Genomic DNA, 19,143 nt, shown 5'->3' with positions numbered 1-19,143 from the left:
CAGAACATTCAGTACCTCTGCAGTCGCCAATCAATTACATTGTCCATCATCTGCCATGTTTGAGAGTTGTCCTTTTGGCCAAGTAGAAGACGGTCACCAGCTCAACTCTAAGAAGCAGCACGAAAATTGCCTTGCGGCTACTTTGTTTGAATCTTATTATTGGTTTAGAATCTATATCATTTCAGAGTGTCATTACGAGAAGGAACGTTTCTATGCAGTGTATCACTGGGCTGTGACTGCAGGACTGAATTTAATGCATATCCTTTCAATCTTTGGGATTGTCTGTCCTATGCGCAAGGCAGCATTCTGAGCCTCGAGACTTGCATTCGATTTAAAATCTTTACATCTGTTTACGATCCCTTCTTCACAGTCTCTGTCACTCATTATCCCTGTGCACTCTTTCACCCTGCTGGCCATTTATTGGGTCCAACTGAACCAAGCCCTTGTGCTACAGTCGCTGTCAACACCCATTTAAAACGCCCATCACTCCCAACTGTTATTGGCACAAATCAAGATTAAGTGGGCCATTGGCGAAACGCTCAACTACAGCTCCTGTCTCTGCTCCTTTCTCTGATTCAGACATAATGTGTGACTTTATCTTTACTGTCTGTCTCTCACGTGGCTCTAATCGTGGGAGTTTCATCTGATCCAAAGAGAGGAGCGAGGTAGGGGGGGTTTTATCTCGGAGCAATCAAGATCCCCCTCTGTAAGTAAGTAGGATACAATGCTGCTCAGTGTGTGAGGCTGAGGCTGTGCAGAGCTGGGCTGTGAGTGATCAGAGCAGAGAGAGTGTCTGCAGGGAAAATACCCGGTTCCTGTTACACAGCTCCATAGTTCTCCATATCTCAGAGGGATGTTCTGGGACCAGGCCTCCCCATCCTCATGTGGCCTACCCCCTCCAATTAGCCCCTCAATCCTCTGGGTCTTCCCGTAGACTAACGGCCTTTCGCACCACGACAAATGCCGACGTTGTCACATAAGCCCAGACGGTTTATTTGTGTTAGCCTCCTCCAGCCATATAATTGCACCTTGAGTCTTGGGGGGGGACAATATGCTCGAGAAACATAAATATTGGCAGAGGAAATGGTTTTAAGACTGACACAGAAACATCTATGAAAATGTGTCATTTTATGGAGGTTAGGGATCTATGTCCAAAGTGGTGTCAAATATAGCACATGTAGGCACATACAATGTATGATTTTTAATCTCCGAAAATATGTTTGGGGTTAATATTTTCTTTCAATTAAATCTGGTCACTCTAAAATATGTTTTGAGCGTAGTATTACTTTTAATGAGTCTAAGAAAACAGGCGCCATACCCCTGAAATGGAATTTCCTACTTTTTTTCTCTCCGCATGACAGGATTTAAGCTTGTTCTTCTGGGATTTGGCTCACTGTGCTTTGAAACATATGGTGCATATCGCAGCTCAAAGACTGAGTAGATAACCTTTTCTTGTTAAGCCCATTGAAGTTCAGTACACACAAAAAACACTTGACACTTTTTTTTTTGTCTGAATAGTCTTTTAAAGTCCAATATGTTTAGTCTTTTATATGTTGTCGTTACTCAAGTACTTCTCTTTCAATCTTACATTTCATCTTTGCATAAGAAAACTTAGGCTTAATGCCTGGTATGTTTCTCCACAACTTAGTGTTCACAACGTTCTGTTTGAGCAGTATGCCGGCGCTCGGCAACTCGCTGTTGGCTGGGCTCCCTGCCTGTGCCATTAAACCCCTACAACTCATCCAGAACGCCGCAGCCCGTCTGGTGTTCAACCTTCCCAAGTTCTCTCACGTCACCCCGCTCCTCCGCTCTCCACTGGCTTCCAGTTGAAGGCCGCTACAAGACCATGGTGCTTGCTGTGAGGGAACGGCACCTCAGTACCTCAGGCTCTGATCAGGCCCTACACCCAAACAAGGGCACTCCCACCTCTGGCCTGCTCGCCTCCCTACCACTGAGGAAGTACAGTTCCCGCGCAGCCCAGTCAAAACTGTTTGCTGCTCTGGCCCCCAATGGTGGAACAAACTCCCTCACGATCAATCACCACCTTCCGGAGACACCTGAAACCCCACCTCTTTCAGGAATACCTAGGATAGGATAAAGTAATCCTTCTCACCCCCTTAAAAGATTTAGATGCACTATTGTAAAGTGGCTGTTCCAATGGATGTCTTAAGGTGAACGCACCAATTTGTAAGTCGCTCTGGATAAGAGCGTCTGCTAAATGACTTAAATGTAAATGTAAAGTGGCCATCTCTGATTCACCTCAGCCAATCCATGCCAAGAAGCTGTCCTTGTGTGTTGGAAGCTCATATCCACTTCAATGGCTATAAGGTTTCCTGTAACGTTCCTTTGCATCACTGGTTGCATGAAGGGAAAAAAGGGCCTCCTTGGTGACTCATTCCTCCTATTTGCACAAGACGGCGTGAGGAGAGGATGGCTGGTCTGGGACCTGGTGGTGCATGTAGTTTCATCTTGAAGCATACCCACGCCACGGTCTCCACAGTGACAAGTGAACCAATCATGGTCTTCAAATTAGATTGAAGCATATTGCGAATTGAAGCTTCAGAAGTAAAATCCACATGATTGGAGAAAAACAAAATGTGGGAAATGTTTTTGAAAGGGATTTACCAAGATAAAGTGTAGCATCCTGTTGTGCTTTGATGAACAAAGTGTTTGTGACCTATTTGCCTGAGTTATTGTTGTACCCTACAATCTTGAGTCAGCCTCTAATAGTGTTGCCACAGCAAGGAAATGATGTAACTCAGTGGGCAGTATATCTGCATGTTGTCCTCTGACTTCATCCGCCGTAATATATTTTATTGGGTTGTTTATAGATTTATACCTCATATCAGTATTTAACATTCAGTCTTGCGTAAGTTCAGCCTTATCAGATAACTGACGTGATATGGGGGCAGGCCAGTTGTCCATTGTCAATGTGAAAAGTTTACTATAAATCTGTGTGCAAACAATATGAGCTCCATGACCGAGGTCTGTGGGACTGCAAACTACATACAGTTGAAGTCGGAAGTTTGCATACGCCTTAGCCAAATACATTTAAACTCAGTTTTTCACAATTCCTGGCAGTTAATCCTTGTACAAATTCCATGTCTTGGGTCAGTTAGGATCACCACTTTTATTTCAATAACGTGAAATGTCAGAATAATAGTAGAGTGATTTATTTCAGCTTTTGCTTCTTTCATCACATTCCCAGTGGGTCAGAAGTTTACATACACTCAATTAGTATTTGGTAGCATTGCCTTTAAATTGTTTAACTTGGGTCAAACATTTCAGGAAGCCTTCCACAAGCTTCCCACAATAAGTTGGGGGAATTTTGGCCCATTCCTCCTGACAGAGCTGGTGTAACTGAGTCAGGTTTGTAGGCCTCCTTGCTCGCACACACTTTCAGTTCTGCCCACAAATGTACTATAGGGTTGAGGTCAGGGCTTTGTGATAGCCTCTCCAATACCTTGACTTTGACCTTAAGCCATTTTGACACAACTTTGGAAGTATGCTTGGGGTCATTGTCCATTTGGAAGACCCATTTGCGACCAAGCTTTAACTTCCTGACTGATGTCTTGAGATGTTGCTTCAATATATCCACAAATTTCCATCCTCATGAAGCCATCTATTTTGTGAAGTGCACCAGTCCCTCCTGCAGCAAAGCACCCCCACAACATGATGCTGCCACCACCGTGCTTCACGGTTGGGATGGTGTTCTTTGGCTTGCAAGCCTCCCCCTTTTTCCTCCAAACATAACGATGGTCATTATGGCCAAACAGTTCTATTTTGTTTCATCAGACTAGAGGACATTTCTCCAAAAAGTACGATCTTTGTTCCCATGTGCAGTTGCAAACCGTAGTCTGGCATTTTTATGGCGGTTTTGGAGCAGTAGCTTCTTCCTTGCTGAGCGGCCTTTCAAGTTATGTCGATGTAGGACTCGTTTTTCTGTGGATACAGATACTTTTGTACCTGTTTCCTCCAGCATCTTCACCACGTCCTTTGCTGCTGTTCTGGGATTGATTTGCACTTTTCGCACCAAAGTTCGTTCATCTCTAGGAGACAGAACGCGTCTCCTTCCTGAGCGGTATAATGACTGCATGGTCCCATGGTGTTTACTTGCGTACTATTGTTTGTAAAGATGAACGTGGTACCTTCAGGCATTTGGAAATTGTTCCCAAGAATGAACCAGACTTGAGGGAGGTTTACAATTTTCTTGGTCTTGGCTGATTTCTTTTGATTTTCCCATGATGTCAAGCAAAGAGGTACTGAGTTTGAAGGTAGGCCTATAAATACATCCACAGGTACACCTCCAATTGAATTAAATGACATCAATTAGCCTATCAGAAGCTTCTAAAGCCATGACATCATTTTCTGGAATTTTCCAAGCTGTTTAAAGGCACAGTCAATTTAGTGTATGTAAACTTCTGACCCACTGGAATTGGAATGCAGTGAATTATAAGTAAAATAATCTGTCTAAACAATTGTTGGAAAAATTACTTGTCATGCACAAAGTAGATGTCCTAACCGACTTACCAAAACAATAGTTTGTTAACAAGAAATTTGTGGAATGGTTAAAAAGCGAGTTTTAATGATTCCAATCTAAGTGTATGTAAACTTCCGACTTCAACTATATCTTAAATTCCTCTCTTCTTTTTTCCCTCCTCGTCTCCCCAGATGAGGAGTATGGTGCTGAGGGTGGAGGGGGACCCTCCTCCCAGTCTGCTCAGCCCCAGTCTCCACCTCATTCCCAGCCCGGCTTTAGGGATCCAAACCAGGGGTCTGGGTCCATGGGGGGTCCCCCCTACCCCCCAACCAACTACAACAATATCAACATCCCCCATGGAGCCCACTGCCCAGCCAACACACCTGCAGAGCTCCCTCCACCTACAGGTACAGTATAGGAGCTATACACACCACCCTGTCATCCACAACACTCATCAGAGCCTTTAGATGGCTACCCATGAGCGGTTCATATCTTTAGATGGATCAGTGCAGTATTTCTTTGTGATTACAAACATGATCAGCTCTAGCAGAGAGACAGAATGGTCATGATGAAGACTACATAGACTTGACTAATTATTTCCTTGCCTAGTTTGACTAGGCTAATTTTTAATCTGACCATTTTTCGCTAACTTCTCCTGATGTATAACAGAGTGGTGTTCCCCCTGACATAACGTGAGTACAGCTCTGCTCAAGCCTATGGGATACACTTTGCCATTATACGCATCTTGTATATTTTGGCATTTTTCCTTGGCAGGTCTTTTGTGAGCGGAGAGACAGGATTGTGTAATGAACCCTAATGACTGCTTTCTTTGCGGCTGACTTGTGTCCCATATCACCCAGGGGACCGTTGAATCACACAAAGCAGCCAACACTCAGTCATTTGTAACAGCCCCACCAGACAAAGACCAATGATATATGTTTGTTTATTCATTCTCTAGTGGTTATTATTAATATGCCACAGGCTCATTAAGGTTGCTGTTGATGATAAAGGACATCAACATAGGTTGTGGATGTAATATGGACAGTTGAGATTTATCATAGTTTTCTTATTGACTCAGTCTTGGCAGGCCGTGGGCGGCAGAGGTCTGTCCTGGTCTTGGCCTTGTTGACTTTACCCTGCGTGTCTTCCTGTTTTCCCTGCTATCACTCTCTCTCTACCTTTTTTAAAGATCAGAGTCAGAGCAGAGCCAGGGGTGAAGGCAGGGGGTCAGTGAGAGAAGGGTCCATTCTGAAGCCCTGATAGGGTCCTTTCCCCCGGAGGCCCAGGGCCTGCCTGTGTCCTCTGTGATTAGCCCACTGGCTCCCAGGCACAGAGGAAATGACTGGTCTCCACCCAGTGACCCCAGAGGTGCCCAGGCGCTAATTGAATTGGGGGCCGACACGCCACGCTGCAAACCCCAGATCCTGCAATACAAACACATGAAATGTATCTGCACAGATTTCCCCCAGGACTTTCCTTGTTTTTTTGGACCAATGTAGCTGGAACCTGTTTCAGGAGTCTATACATTGGCTGTGAGGAGAAAAATGAACATTGTTCCAGATTATGATCATCAAATGTCACCTTGTTTTCATCATAGATCTGCAGTCAATCATCCGTTTGGTTGGAGTGAATGGACTGAGGCCTGGTTTCCAAGTGCATTCAAACCACTTGTCTTTATATATCATAAAGTCATATCCCAGCGTTAGCCAACACATTTCTTGGTTGTGGCGTAGCAGAAGTTGAAAGTGCCCTGTGTTGTTTTTCCTGGACTCTAGAGGTTCTGGGTGGACTAGAGAGGTGGACTGGACTAACTCTGCCTTGTTCCCCTGTGTTAGCAGGAGAAGCCATTAAACCAGTGCCTGTTCCCAAAGCATTCCAGTGGTCGACCCCTCACTGCAGAGTGCCACTCAGGAAGGTAAGGAGTGAGAACAGGACAGGGACCGCATAGTACCTCCATCCCTTCACCAGGCACCCTGGGGCTCAACTCGCCTCACAAACACCCCAAAACCACCACCACCTGGCTGTGAAGAGACGAAGGGTGGGGGGCGTGAGGGGTAGAGAAAGACTGGCACATGGCAGGTCTCCTCATAAAATGCTTTATGGAAAACAGACTTCGGGCTCTTGGTTTCCAGCACTGGTGGGAAAAATATGACCACAGACAAAACCCAAATAATCACTGGCTGATGAAAAGAAAATGACTACATTACCAATTGCAGTGTCATGACAATGCAGCATTAATAAATGTTAATGAATAGAGAGCAGAAAACACAGCGTTTGGTTGGCATGAGAGGTGATAATTACATGGCTTACGCAGCAGGAGCCAGTGTGATAGTGTTACACAGGACGTATGGTGCATTCGGAAAGTATTCGGACCCCTTGACTTTTTCAACATTTTGTTACGTTACAGCCTTATTCTAAAATGGATCAAATTCATGTTTTTCATAATCAATCTACACGCAATACCCCATAATGACAAAGGTAAAAGTTTTTGCAAATGTATTAAAAATAAAAACAGCATACCTTATTTACATAACATTACCAAATACACTGAGGCACATTTTTAAAATTCGCTGCTAGAAGTTTATAGAATAAAAGTGTACAGTATAATATTTAAACTATGCTGTATAATATTTAAACAAACAATCCTAGCACTAGCGCAATTGCTAACTTGCGTTAGCACAATGACTGGCATGCTAGCAGATACCCATGGACTTCCAGTCATTGTGCTAATTCTAGTTAGCATTGGCTCGCGAAACTACCTCTAACTTCCTTTTATATTGGACACAGAAACATAAATATGGTATGCATGAGTTAATCTGACTCTAGGGATGTAAATAAAGGGCCTCATTGCCAAATTCCTGAAGTATCACTTTAATTTATGACCTTCAAAGCCAAGCAAAATAAGAAGAAACCGATAAACGTTAGAATATTGACATTCTGTTTCTCTATTTGAGGAGGCTTTAGGCGATGTTTTGAAAACAGTTGAGAGTGCAGTGATGGTCTTTGACCAGACCATTTAACCTGCCCCCAAGTATTAAGTAGAGTAACCACCCTCAGAGCTGTGCAAATCTTTCCTCAGATGGAACAGCATTTACATAGTGGTATATTCTGAAGGGCCAAGGTTATAAAATTACCTTAATGCCCACAAGTGTTCAGAATCTACCCAACCTCGGCATAACCCTATCATTTAAATGCCTGCTGGTAAATGGGAGCTTCTTGTGGCAAGCCACAAATGCATCCCTTGCCATGTGGCTAATACATGAAATACTTTTTGCCCGTAATGTTTATTTACATTTTTTTGTAAATGGGACAGTCACCGGTAGACAATGCAAGATTGGGGAAATGTGATCCATGATCATCATATTTTAGTATATCACTCACTGTAGCGGAGTGAAAGGGTAAGCAAGTATCCTCAATCATGTTATTATTCACCTCGGTTTTTCCTCCCTCTAGTTTTTAACATGTTGCAAAACCACATGTTCTTAGTCATTGTCCATACCGATAAATAGGCAGTAACATTACTTAACATATACACAAGAAACCTATCATTTTGAAAGACACCATTCAATGTTTATGTTCATGTTACCACAAATGTGCTTTAAAACATTTTGAATTCTGAAGAAACTAAAAATGCTTAGCATATGTGTCTAGACCGACATGGTTCTTTTAAGAGTTTTAAATAGTGTCTTATATTGTAAAAATGGTCATGGGACTTATGGCCGGTGTCTCAAATTCTGGTGATATTGCAGAGTGTGGTTGGATTTGTGAAATACGTTTTGAGTTAAGGGAGAAATCAGAGAGCTGTTTCAGGCTGGTCTGCCTCAGACAATTTATGACCTAATAGGGCGGGTCAGTGAGGGAGTCAAATAGGAGCGGCGTGTGTTACTCACACACAATCTCTCTTAATTAAGAGATCACATTATAGAATGTAACTTTTATTTTCAACAATTACACTTGTCTCAAAGGAACTCCTTATTCTTTGTCTCGGCAGGTGACGTGCGCCTCACGCCAGAGGACTACACCAGAGCTCAGAAGTACTGTAAGTACGCCGGCAGTGCCCTGCAGTACGAAGATGTGGGCACGGCGGTGCAGAATCTGCAGAAGGCCCTGAAGTTGCTTACCACTGGCAAAGAATGAGACCCATTGTCCCCCGGTCGTCACTGTATCACTACATCGCTGATCTGGCCCAGAAGAACTGAGACCGTTACCCTATAATCTACAGCAACCCCAGCTGTATCCGTCTGAAGAAAGCAATTCTGTCCCAACATAACGTAAACAACAATGACATCTGTGTCTCCATATTGGACTCCTGCTGTGGAGCTTCCATCATGGCTGTCCATAACTAGCTCACTAAAGACTTCCCGAGCCTGTATGTTAAAACGGTGCATTTATCCCCTGCTAATATACTCCTTATATTAGTTTTCACGAACAACCTATTCACTGTAGTTTGATAACACTTTTGTATGCATGCACGTTTTGGGAACGTGCTCATGTTGCAGTTAAAAAAATACCACATTTCTCATCAATTTTACGTACAGTAAAGTATCCCAATGCTTCAGTAGACAGTAGATATAATCCCCTATTTTCAGGCGACATTGATCTGCCCTTTTACTGTGTTTTCAATACAGTATCTATTTGCCTTGTTTTCTCGGGTGAAAGGACTGTCGTTTCTGCATCAACACAATTTAAATAAAATGTGTAAATTGATTGATGGTTGGTGACCTGTTTGTATATACTGATACTGTCTGCTTTAGTAAACAAAACTGAGGAGGACTTTTGTTCAACAAGAAGGGGACATATACGGTTGGTTTCCTGGACATAAGTTTAGCCTAGTCCTAGACTAAAAAGCTATTTTAATGGAGATTAGCCATTGTGCATTCTTTTTAGTCTAGGCTTAATCTGTGTCCAGGAAACCGCCCCATAGAGAAGTATTGTCACTTTAGTTGAAAGCCCTTCCCTTCAGGAAACTTGGACTTTTGGATGCTCTTATCTTTCACTGAGCAGTAGATTGGTCCATCCTCAAATATGCAGAAGTTTATTGAGTGCATTTTGTGTTTATAATATTTCTAAATTGTTCATTTCATTTATCGATGTGTACTTAAACGAAGGACTCATTTTCCCGTTTTATTAAAACACATCAATTAAAGTATTTATGTTATTGTTCATCATTTTATACATTTCCATAGTGATGTTGAACTGGGAAATATTGAAGCATGCCAGTGCTCCACACCGTAGAGACCGCAACAGTCTGTTGATGGGTTATTTGAATAGATTTATCCAGAACGCAACATCCCTCTCGACTGCTGTCTCCACTTGAAATGTATTTAACTCATTTGCTCTGTTTATGTAGCCAAGCTTTGAAGATGACCTTCCCTTCTCCCTTTTAGTGTTCGTTTGATAACAGTAATTGAACTGTAATGTACAGCCATTAGCGATTATTAAAATGTGCTGAAACTCTAAGAGCAGATAATTGAGTGGACCTCACTGTGGAATGTTCACTCTGAAGGCTCAACATATTAAATAAATGTGTAAATCAATGAGATGAAAGGAGTGAACAATTTCATTTAGAACATGTGTAATCTCACCAGGGAGTCTCCTGCTGCATTACAAGGGGCATTGAAATGAAATGCTGGAAATTAAACTTTTAATGAACTGCATGATCCCTGACTGACATTTTTGAGTCCTACATTTGCAAAATACCACACTGATACCTTCCAGCACATTTTGTTCATTAAGTCAATCAGGTTACACTCCATTAAAATATGAATGAGACAGGAGAGGTACCATGAATACCAAGTCCCTTGAGTGTCCTTAGGCTTCTACTAATTCAGGTAATAAACAATTAGTTGTCTGGGGTCATGTTTAGGTTTGCTCAACCTGTTCAATGTGATTACTATGCCTGGTTTCTTGATGTCATCACGCTCATTGTTTTTCTTCATTGCCTGCATGTTGCCTTAAGAGTTATACAAAGGGCATTGGCCCTTTATCTCTCGACTGGCTGAACTATCACCAGCAGCATCTGTATTTGCCTGAGTCCCTTCCTTCCTTGTTGATGGGCATGGTGTTGATGCAAATGAAAATCAGGTGGATTCCTTCTACGTATTTTTTCTAGCTGTAGTTGATGGGGGAGAAAAGTCGCACGTCAATTGAAATCGGTCATTCTCTCTCTGTGACCGTGAACAACTGCACCTTAACTCTGTGCACCATGTCCAGTCAGCCAATGAGTGGCTTGAGGCATGGTAAGTATTGGAGGTCATGGGGACAAGATGCGGACATGTATTGCTTTCCACAGTTATTTTGCAACATTTCAATTTATATTGTTGTTATGGTTAGTATACCACCCATACACACAACGTAAACACTGCTCACATGACATCAATACTGGCCCTATTTAGCTCACTTGACAGTACTGTGGGAACATCAGCTGGGTTTGATCATCCCTTTGTCGTGATTCATTATGTACTGGTAGGAGAACAGCTACTTCCTTGGCTTTTGGAATAGTTTAAAGCCTCCCCGCCATTATAAAACAGCTGTGTCCCCAGCTGTATAGGTCACTCACAACTGGAAATGGAATCACTTTTGCCAGGCTATTGTCCGTCATTTAGGGAACCATATCTGAAAGTTAGTTTATAGCTGTATTGTCACGCCATAAAACTGTCAATGTTCTATTCTATTTTGGGATGTTTTGGAAGATGGGATAAAGTGCTTCCCATAGTTTCATTCAAAGATCTGTCATGTCTAATTATCTTAATAGAACCCCCCCAACCCAATTAAGGAGCTACAATAAACTCAATAGTTTGATCAACAATAGAATACATATCATTTTGTATTTTGGCTGTGGTTAAACCTCAACTACACAAAAGTGATGGCTTTGGAGAACGAAAAGATGAAAAAGTGTATGAGGCATGCATTTTGTATTATTCTGTACTTGAATCCAGGACACTCCATTTAGTATGATATATTATGTTTCATATGGTAGGTATTCATTTGTGGATGTCCATCCATTTTGTATGCTATGTTACAAATTACAATTCGTATGATATATTACGAATTTGCAAAACGTATATGTTATGAATTCTACTTTGTTGTGACTAACGTTAGCTAGGGTAGGGGTTAGGACAAGGGTTAGCTAAAACGGTTAAGGTTAGAGTTACGGGAAGGGTTAGCTAACATGCTAAGTAGTTGCAAAGTAGCTCAAAAGTAATAATTAGTTGAAAAGTTGCTAGTTAGCTAAAATTATAAAGTTGTCCGTGATCAAATTTGGATAGCTAGATGTTCACGTAATACAGACACCCACTCAACCATCCTCCTTTCATGTTTGCCTTAAGTAACCTGTCTTATGTAACCAAACATAACATATCGTACTCATTTGAGTGTCCCAGATGTATGTTTACTATGTTACAGCTAGTCTATGAGACCAGGCTGAATTCAGATATCCAACCCTGTTAAGTTATCTCAAAGGAAGATCATTCTAAACTGCCATTGAAAGCAAATTGCTTGGATCATTCATGTCCTACATACTAAATTCCACTATGCAGGAACTTGTTTCAGTCCTTTCCTCACTCAGTTCAATAGATTCCATAAAAGATGCACTATGCAGAAATCACTCTGCAATTTCATGGTTGCTAAAATTCTAATAGTTCATTTCAGTTTATGTGGCAAAACAAGCAAGTATTGTGTAGATAATCATTGTACCATCTAAACCACAGTGAAATATGTTTTCCCTAACCAACCATATTGATTTTCAGCTGTTTGAAGCTGGTGTAAAGTAATACTGGCAAAAACTTAAGAACAGGAAGCATAGAAATAACGCACATAGAATACTACTTAGACTTGCTTTCAATGAGAATGACAGATCTATAACACAACTTTGGGGGTTTGGGGTTCTGATGGTGTTAGACAGTTGAACTAAGCTCATTTAGCATTTATTAGATATTCTTCAAAACATTAGGAACATGCTATTTCCATGACATCGACTGACCAGCTGAATCCTTGTGAAAGCTATGATCCCTTATCGATGTCACCTGTTAAATCCACTTCAATCAGTGTAGATGAAGGGGAGGAGACAGGTTAAAGAATGATGTTTAAGCCTTATGACATTTGAAACATGGATTGTGTATGTGTACCAATCCGAGAGAAAATGGGCAAGATAAAATATTTAAGTGCCTTTGAACGGTATATGGTAGTAGGTGCCAGGTTCACCGGTTTGAGTGTGTCAAGAATGGCAAAGCTGCTGGGTTTTTCACTCTCAACAGTTTCCCGTGTGATTCAAGAATGGTCCACCACTATTCTTGATACCATCCAATTTGACACAACTGTGGGAAGCATTGGAGTCAACATGGGCCAGCATCCCAGTGGAATGCTTTGGACACCTTGTAGAGTCCATGCCCGAACGAATTGAGGCTGTTATGAGGGCAAAAAGGATTGCAACTCAATATGGACTACTCAGTGTATAATGAATTTTAAAGTTTAAAAAAATATGTAGCAATCGCAAATTACCCCTTTAAAGAATGTTTACGTTCATTGTGGCATGGCCTACTGTCAGTCCATGCTGTAAGCGTCACAGACACAGAATAAAACAATTATCATGGGACCTAATTATGTGGAATCTGTGAATGTCCAATTTGTCAATTTTCACAGTGTGGTGGAGAAGCAACTGCTGTAGAATTCTGGATGGGTTTGTAGCATTTTGAGCACATTTTCTTAACCCCTGGGACTTGCCTGCCTGGCTTTAGTTGAGGGTGGGGCGCCAGAGGGAGAGAGAACGTCCTCTAGCTGTGTGCAAGGACACGGCCCTGAACGGTAAAACAGCTTTACTGCTGTTTCCAGCATCTTGCGGGACGGGGAAAAGGTTCATCAATCGATTTGAGTTTCGACTTTGGGATAAGTGCGTGTTTAGCGTTTATACACTGAATTGTGATTGCCTGAATTAAGTTTTCAAACGTCGGCGTGTCACGAATTTGAAGAAGTTTCCAAAAGTTTTCCAAAACTGCAAACTCCAGTCGGACGACAGGAGAGGAGATAATATGATTCTTCAAGGAGACCAGCTCCCTCTCCAATAAGATAATGTAAGTTATTTAAATACAAAAAGATTGCTCACGGCGTTATTGTCAATGCTGGACTTTTTCATTGTCTTAGAGATTGTTCTGAGTGTGACCAGAGGATAACTTCATGGATGTTACATTGTTACACTTTGTGTTTATTTGCTATTAATTAGCCTATTGACTCTGAGAGTGGTCATAATGTTTTCAAAACACAGTCAACATCTTGTTCTGTATAGTTAACCCATTTGACTGCTAATGTAACGCCGCTGGCCATATTGCTATAGGGTTTTCATAAATTCATGTTCAATAGCACTGAAGACATGGTCAAGTATTACATGCTAAATGCAAACTGCATGATGATGGCACAAAGTAAACTCAACTACTTTAGAGGAAGTGAAAGTAGCTTACATTATAGAGAACAGCTTTTTCACTAACATGGATTTTTCTGCCTAGCTCTACTGAACACTACTGACCTTACTGAACAATAAAATGAGTGAAATTCGTATTATTTCCTCATCTCTCTGTATGCTGTATTGATGTATGCCACGTTTTTTTTTAAATATATAATTTCTACCAGATTTTGTATCTTCATAAAGACGATACATTGACATGTGTTGTCTTCTGAAGTGTAATCAGCATGTGAGAAATTGCTGTTGAATGAGTGTTCTTATAATGTTCTTCACTGGTGTTACACAACCCTAGAATGTGTTCCAAAAGGTGATGTAAACTGAACGATTACAGACTGAACTCACAGCTTCCAGCTAGTTCCACCAGGTCCTCAATGTGGGACTTCTCTGACAGGACAGCGAATATTCTCAATGTGGGACTTCTCTGACAGGACAGCGAATATTAAGAGATGTGAAATGAAGTCATAGAGAATCTGTTGAAAAGAAGATGAATAGCCTCTACCTGCCCCAGGTGGCTGATGTCAGTCACTCTAAAGAACTGGGGGATTTAATTAAAAATCAAAGTCTTAATCTGATGGCTCTCATATCCTGAGACCAACAGCTCAGTGATGACACTATACCATTATAAGGCATCCTCAAAGGAGAGCTCTGTGAAGGGTGAGAAAGACAGGCCTTTAGCTATCGTCATGAATGTGTCTGGAGATGGTTCATGACTCTTGTCCAACCAGTCTTCTCTACTATAAGTACACTCTAAACATGTATTCCTACTAGTTTGGATATTGATAATACCGTCTTCATCTATGTTACTACTGCCCCAATTTTTATTATGAGGGCCTGGCATCAATGGGTTTGATGGACGTACAACGTAAATCCACCCTAGCCATCAGATGAATCAGTCTTTATGTGTTCTCCATGGGACCCGAAGCACTGACCTCTCTCTGCTTGTTTTGCATTCATATTTACATATTTTGAGAGAAACAACTTTCAACAAAGAACACTTTTTCTCTAATGTCAGGAATTGCATGAATTAATGTAATAAGCAATTAATTGAGTCTTGTTCTCTAGGCCTAATGCTATAAAATGTGTGTAAAGATGTAATTCACTTCCTTATTTTTTTCTTCTACATTTGAAAGGCTACTGTCTACTCGACTGTTTAGGCTACTAAATAAAAAAAATGGGATTGTTAGAAATGTCAACTTTATTTCAGAGGTTTCCTTCCTTTGTACAACACAATCACAACCAATCATTTCCAATAGCCATATTAGTTACTATTTGAATAGTCAAAGTAACAATGGATGACTTTAGAATTATGAGAAAGTATATTTGTGGCTTTTTTTTGTGTGAAATTTGTATAGTCTACTTTGCCATATTTATACTGTTTATACTGAGTCTGTTCAGAAAGAATATTGACTGTCCTTTGAGATAAGGTCGTGTGGTTATAAGGTCGTGGAGTTATAAGGTCGTGGAGTCGTAAACATGCCAGTTCTTCACTACTGAGTATTGTTTTCTGAATGACTATAAGAAAGGATTTTCCTTCCTTCTCTTGATGAGATCACCTCTCTTGATCTTTGTTTCCTGGTAGCCATGATGAACGTGATGAGGTAAAATACTGTTGTCTGAATAAAATATGACCAGGGATCATGGCCTTTGTGTGGTTGGCCTATATATATACTCCATATCACTTCTCTCGGTGCTCCTTCTGCTTGCGAGGAAGTTGAATTGCGATACTCATCATCTTGTCTAAGTGAGTTCCCTGGCAGGGCTTTGAGTTAGGACGCAGTGAACTTGGGAGGGCACACAGTGAACAAAACAACAGTGGGTCAAGTTTAGTGAATTTTGTGAATATAACAATGTTATTTAAAGTCCTTCATTGAAGCAAGGGAGAGGGTTTGGTATTTTTCCATACTCTGCTGCTGTCGCTTCGAAGATGCTCTGAGTCACCAGGATCACATTGATGTCAGTAAATTACTATCCCGTGACTACAGTGATTTCATCTCTTCAGGAATCATTCAATGGGTGAATCCTACTACCTACTGAGAAAATGCAACATAGAAAGACTCACAGAAGCTTTGAAATGTTATTTTTAATCTTCCTCCAGCACCACCCAGAGCTCAGGCAACACCTAGAGTACCGGTGAACATCCAGGTCCAGGAATGGCTGAAGAATTGCAACATTTGCCTAATACTGGGTGATTTGAAAAGCCATAGTCAATCAATCAATAATATAATAATTATTTTAGCAAAAATGTTTATTTTTAATTTACAATCTGTAGAATCTATGAGAATAGGAAGGTTCAATTATTTTGTGAAGCATCACAGCACAGTTGAGAAATATATGGCAAATAGAAATCTGCAATGGTTGATGTTGAGAGACAGATGGGAGGGGTTGAATGGGGCTGACGGGTGGGACTAATAACAAGATAAACAATGTAAAGCATAAGGGATCTGTAAAATGTATATAGGTGCGGAACTTCTGTGAAATAGCAATAGTTACAAATAGAAATCAAACTGGATGGACATCAGAAATAGAGGAAGGACTAAGAACAAACAAGAGAGAACTATTGTAAAGTAGACTGTGTCTGTAGAATGTGTATAAGATGTATGGATTGAAGGTAGAAGCAGAAGTGTTTATTAGTTTACTTCAATTGGGGGATCGGCGGTAGGGTTTGCGGGGAATACTAATAAAGGTATATTCTTTTAAAAAGTATGTATGTCTATATAGGTACAGAAGACATGTATATATGTGTATATATATGCATGCGTGTATGGATATATATATTTACCAAAAAAATATGGGGGATTGGAAATGACTAACATTCTTTCCGCAATATCAAGCTGATCCACCCTATAGGGAAAAAAACAAACAAACAAACAACACCTAGAGTAATTGGTATCAATTAAGCCCAGACCAGACGTGGCTATTGGCTAATGAAAGTAGTGTTTGGTAAAGCGGAAAAGCAGTCCGTCCAGATAGAGTCTCGCTCAGTGTAGTGGAAGTTAACAGAGGAGGCCCTTTCCTCTCCAAGATTGAGGAGGCGAACAGGGCCTCTTGGCAGATGCTCCTTCCTGTCCATTATAGTTTAGGCCCACAGCAGCTCAACCATATGAGTAGCTAATAGTCGCTAATCCAGCTCTGTGAAATGACTTGGGTTTGAAGTATACTGTAATTTCCTGACTGACTGAGAGGTTTGTTTGTGTGGCCTTGAGTTGATTGGGAGAACGTTAGAAAACGAGGTGACACAGAAATGTTCAAATGACTCAGATTCAGATTCAGATTCAGATGGGGTCATGGGTCACGTGTGAATTCGGATAAAAACTACACCTAGAAACCAAAGAGAAACATCCTCACATGACAAGAGGTTGATTTTGTAGTATCTCTGTAGTAACCCCACATCGATGTACAGTATCTGGACAGCAGAGACCCAGCAATAAAATGTGTTAAGAAGAATGGATTGACTCTGCTTGCTATTTGTCTCTTCTCTGTTCCCATCACATTGCAGTTTTCTTTCTATATTCTTGCTGTGAACCTGGTTTAGGTTTGTACTGTTTGCTTGTTTTGTTTGTGATTGATCGAATTCACTTGCGTACATGTTAGATAAGATTAGAGTGAATTTATGCTGACTGACTTGTGTATACATTGTTATATATCGATGGTGAACTCCTCTCAGACAATGTGGACGTTTCATATGTAATTGTTTCGTTTATCTATTACATTTTAAAGACACAGCTTTTATCCATCAACTGAATGATATTCCTGGAATGTAAAGTCTACAGGCAAGAGGGTTGTATATACTGTATGTACCCAGAGATCAAAACAGCCACATTGGTTATTATGGGCATGGCTAATGACAGTAATTGGTGTATTTTCCTTTCGTTATTATAATGCCATTTTCATGTGAAATTCAAACAAGGAGCATTGAATGAACCACCACACTGATGCAGTCTGTCGGATACTTACCACTGGTGCTGTCTAACTCTGGAAGTCATTACAACTGACATGGGATAATTATTTAGCATTATATAACAAAACTGCATCTGCTTCGCTGTGGTCCCTCGTTGTGCGGGAAAAATATGGTTCCATACCACAGATACATAATTCAAATGTTGAAAGTGGACTCAAATTGCAGACCCATCAGTATGAATAAAGATACTGTAAGTGTGTGTGTATTTATGTCATTTGTGTTACTGCATGTGTATGACTATAAGACGATAACCAGTATGTCTCCGTCCTAATTGTGATTTGTGATTGACAGGGAGTCTTACATCTGTGGAGGATGGTGGCGATGGAAGTTCCGTAACGTCCTGCCAGTTGCCCTGCTGTTGATGTCCCTGCAAAGACAAGGTACAGATTGATTATACTATTGGCGTCGCTTGTGTTTTCTTATGTTTTGAATAGTATTCCTCCTGAAAGAAAAAAGAAAAATGGATATTGATTTCTGATTGTTTCATTGCGGTTGTTAAACTGTATGCCATTGCTTTCTCTCAACATTGCCCTCCTTACATTCTGTCTTTTTTTCCTGTTTCAGTGATTGTGCTTGTTGCGCTTCTGCTTTCTCATGTTCGTTGCTTCTGTTAACACTGGCACTCATTGTTTTACATATGTACCTTCAGAATGATTGGACACCGAAAGGCAATTGTTATCCACAGTACAGTAGTTTGGTATCAGTAGCTATCAGACCTGCAAGTCAAACTATGCACTGGGCAGAAACATTGGTGTTACCTTTATTAATCCGTTCATTGGCGACAACTGATATACGAGTACTGTAGATTCCATAAAAGCACAAGACAGTCATGATATCTAAAGAAATGCCCAGTACATGGGCAGTTAAGTCTTGGGAAAATACTTGTGGCAGTACTCGTGATGGATAAATGCAGTCATTGTGCAGTATTGGATAGTGTCACTTTAGACAGCGATGACAAGACACTTTTTTTTATTTATCACCACCAGGTAATCCCGAAAGGGGATTTAAATATGTGTTTCATTACACTAACAGACTCTGAAACAGGGTGAATGTTTCCCAAATGACAAATGAAACTGTTTATGACTTTGCTTTCGTGCTTTTTCATTTTGTCACGTGCGATGTTTGACAGCAAAAAAAAACAAAAAACACGTGACAAAATATAATTTCGACCCGAGAGTGCCGTTGAACGTTCTGCTAAGAGTCTTTGGGCTCAGCATGTGTGTAGGTCTAGGCTAATGTGTTTACCACACG

The 19,143-nt window shown here is 40.9% G+C and overlaps 2 protein-coding genes across 10 annotated transcripts in view; both read left to right on the top strand.

Moving 5' to 3' along the window:
* LOC115139400 (vacuolar protein sorting-associated protein VTA1 homolog) overlaps nt 1-10,137 on the top strand; it is a 47,791-nt gene extending 37,654 nt beyond the window's left edge. Inside the window, 4 exon segments of the mRNA XM_029676737.2 lie at nt 4,672-4,887; nt 6,319-6,348; nt 6,351-6,395; nt 8,472-10,137. Of these exon segments, the coding sequence (XP_029532597.2) occupies nt 4,672-4,887; nt 6,319-6,348; nt 6,351-6,395; nt 8,472-8,617 (437 nt within the window). The 3' untranslated portion in view covers nt 8,618-10,137.
* Nucleotides 10,138-13,225: 3,088 nt separating this feature from the next.
* Nucleotides 13,226-19,143, top strand: part of LOC115139398 (adhesion G-protein coupled receptor G6-like) — a 60,429-nt gene continuing 54,511 nt past the window's right edge. For 5 of the 9 annotated variants that reach the window (XM_065026353.1, XM_065026351.1, XM_065026349.1 and 2 more), the window contains exons 1-2: nt 13,227-13,548; nt 18,184-18,272. In XM_065026353.1, coding sequence (XP_064882425.1) covers nt 13,547-13,548; nt 18,184-18,272 — 91 coding nt within the window. In that variant the 5' untranslated portion in view covers nt 13,227-13,546. Of the gene's footprint in view, nt 13,549-18,183; nt 18,273-19,143 lie in introns of all 9 variants that reach the window. The other 4 variants (XM_065026348.1, XM_065026347.1, XM_029676732.2 and 1 more) reach the window with 3 other exon arrangements.

Source organism: Oncorhynchus nerka, linkage group LG13 (genome assembly GCF_034236695.1).
Source record: "Oncorhynchus nerka isolate Pitt River linkage group LG13, Oner_Uvic_2.0, whole genome shotgun sequence".
Classification (NCBI taxonomy): domain Eukaryota; kingdom Metazoa; phylum Chordata; class Actinopteri; order Salmoniformes; family Salmonidae; genus Oncorhynchus; species Oncorhynchus nerka.
The sequence above is the reverse complement of the archived record's forward strand: the minus strand, read 5'-3'. Positions and strand labels throughout refer to the sequence as shown.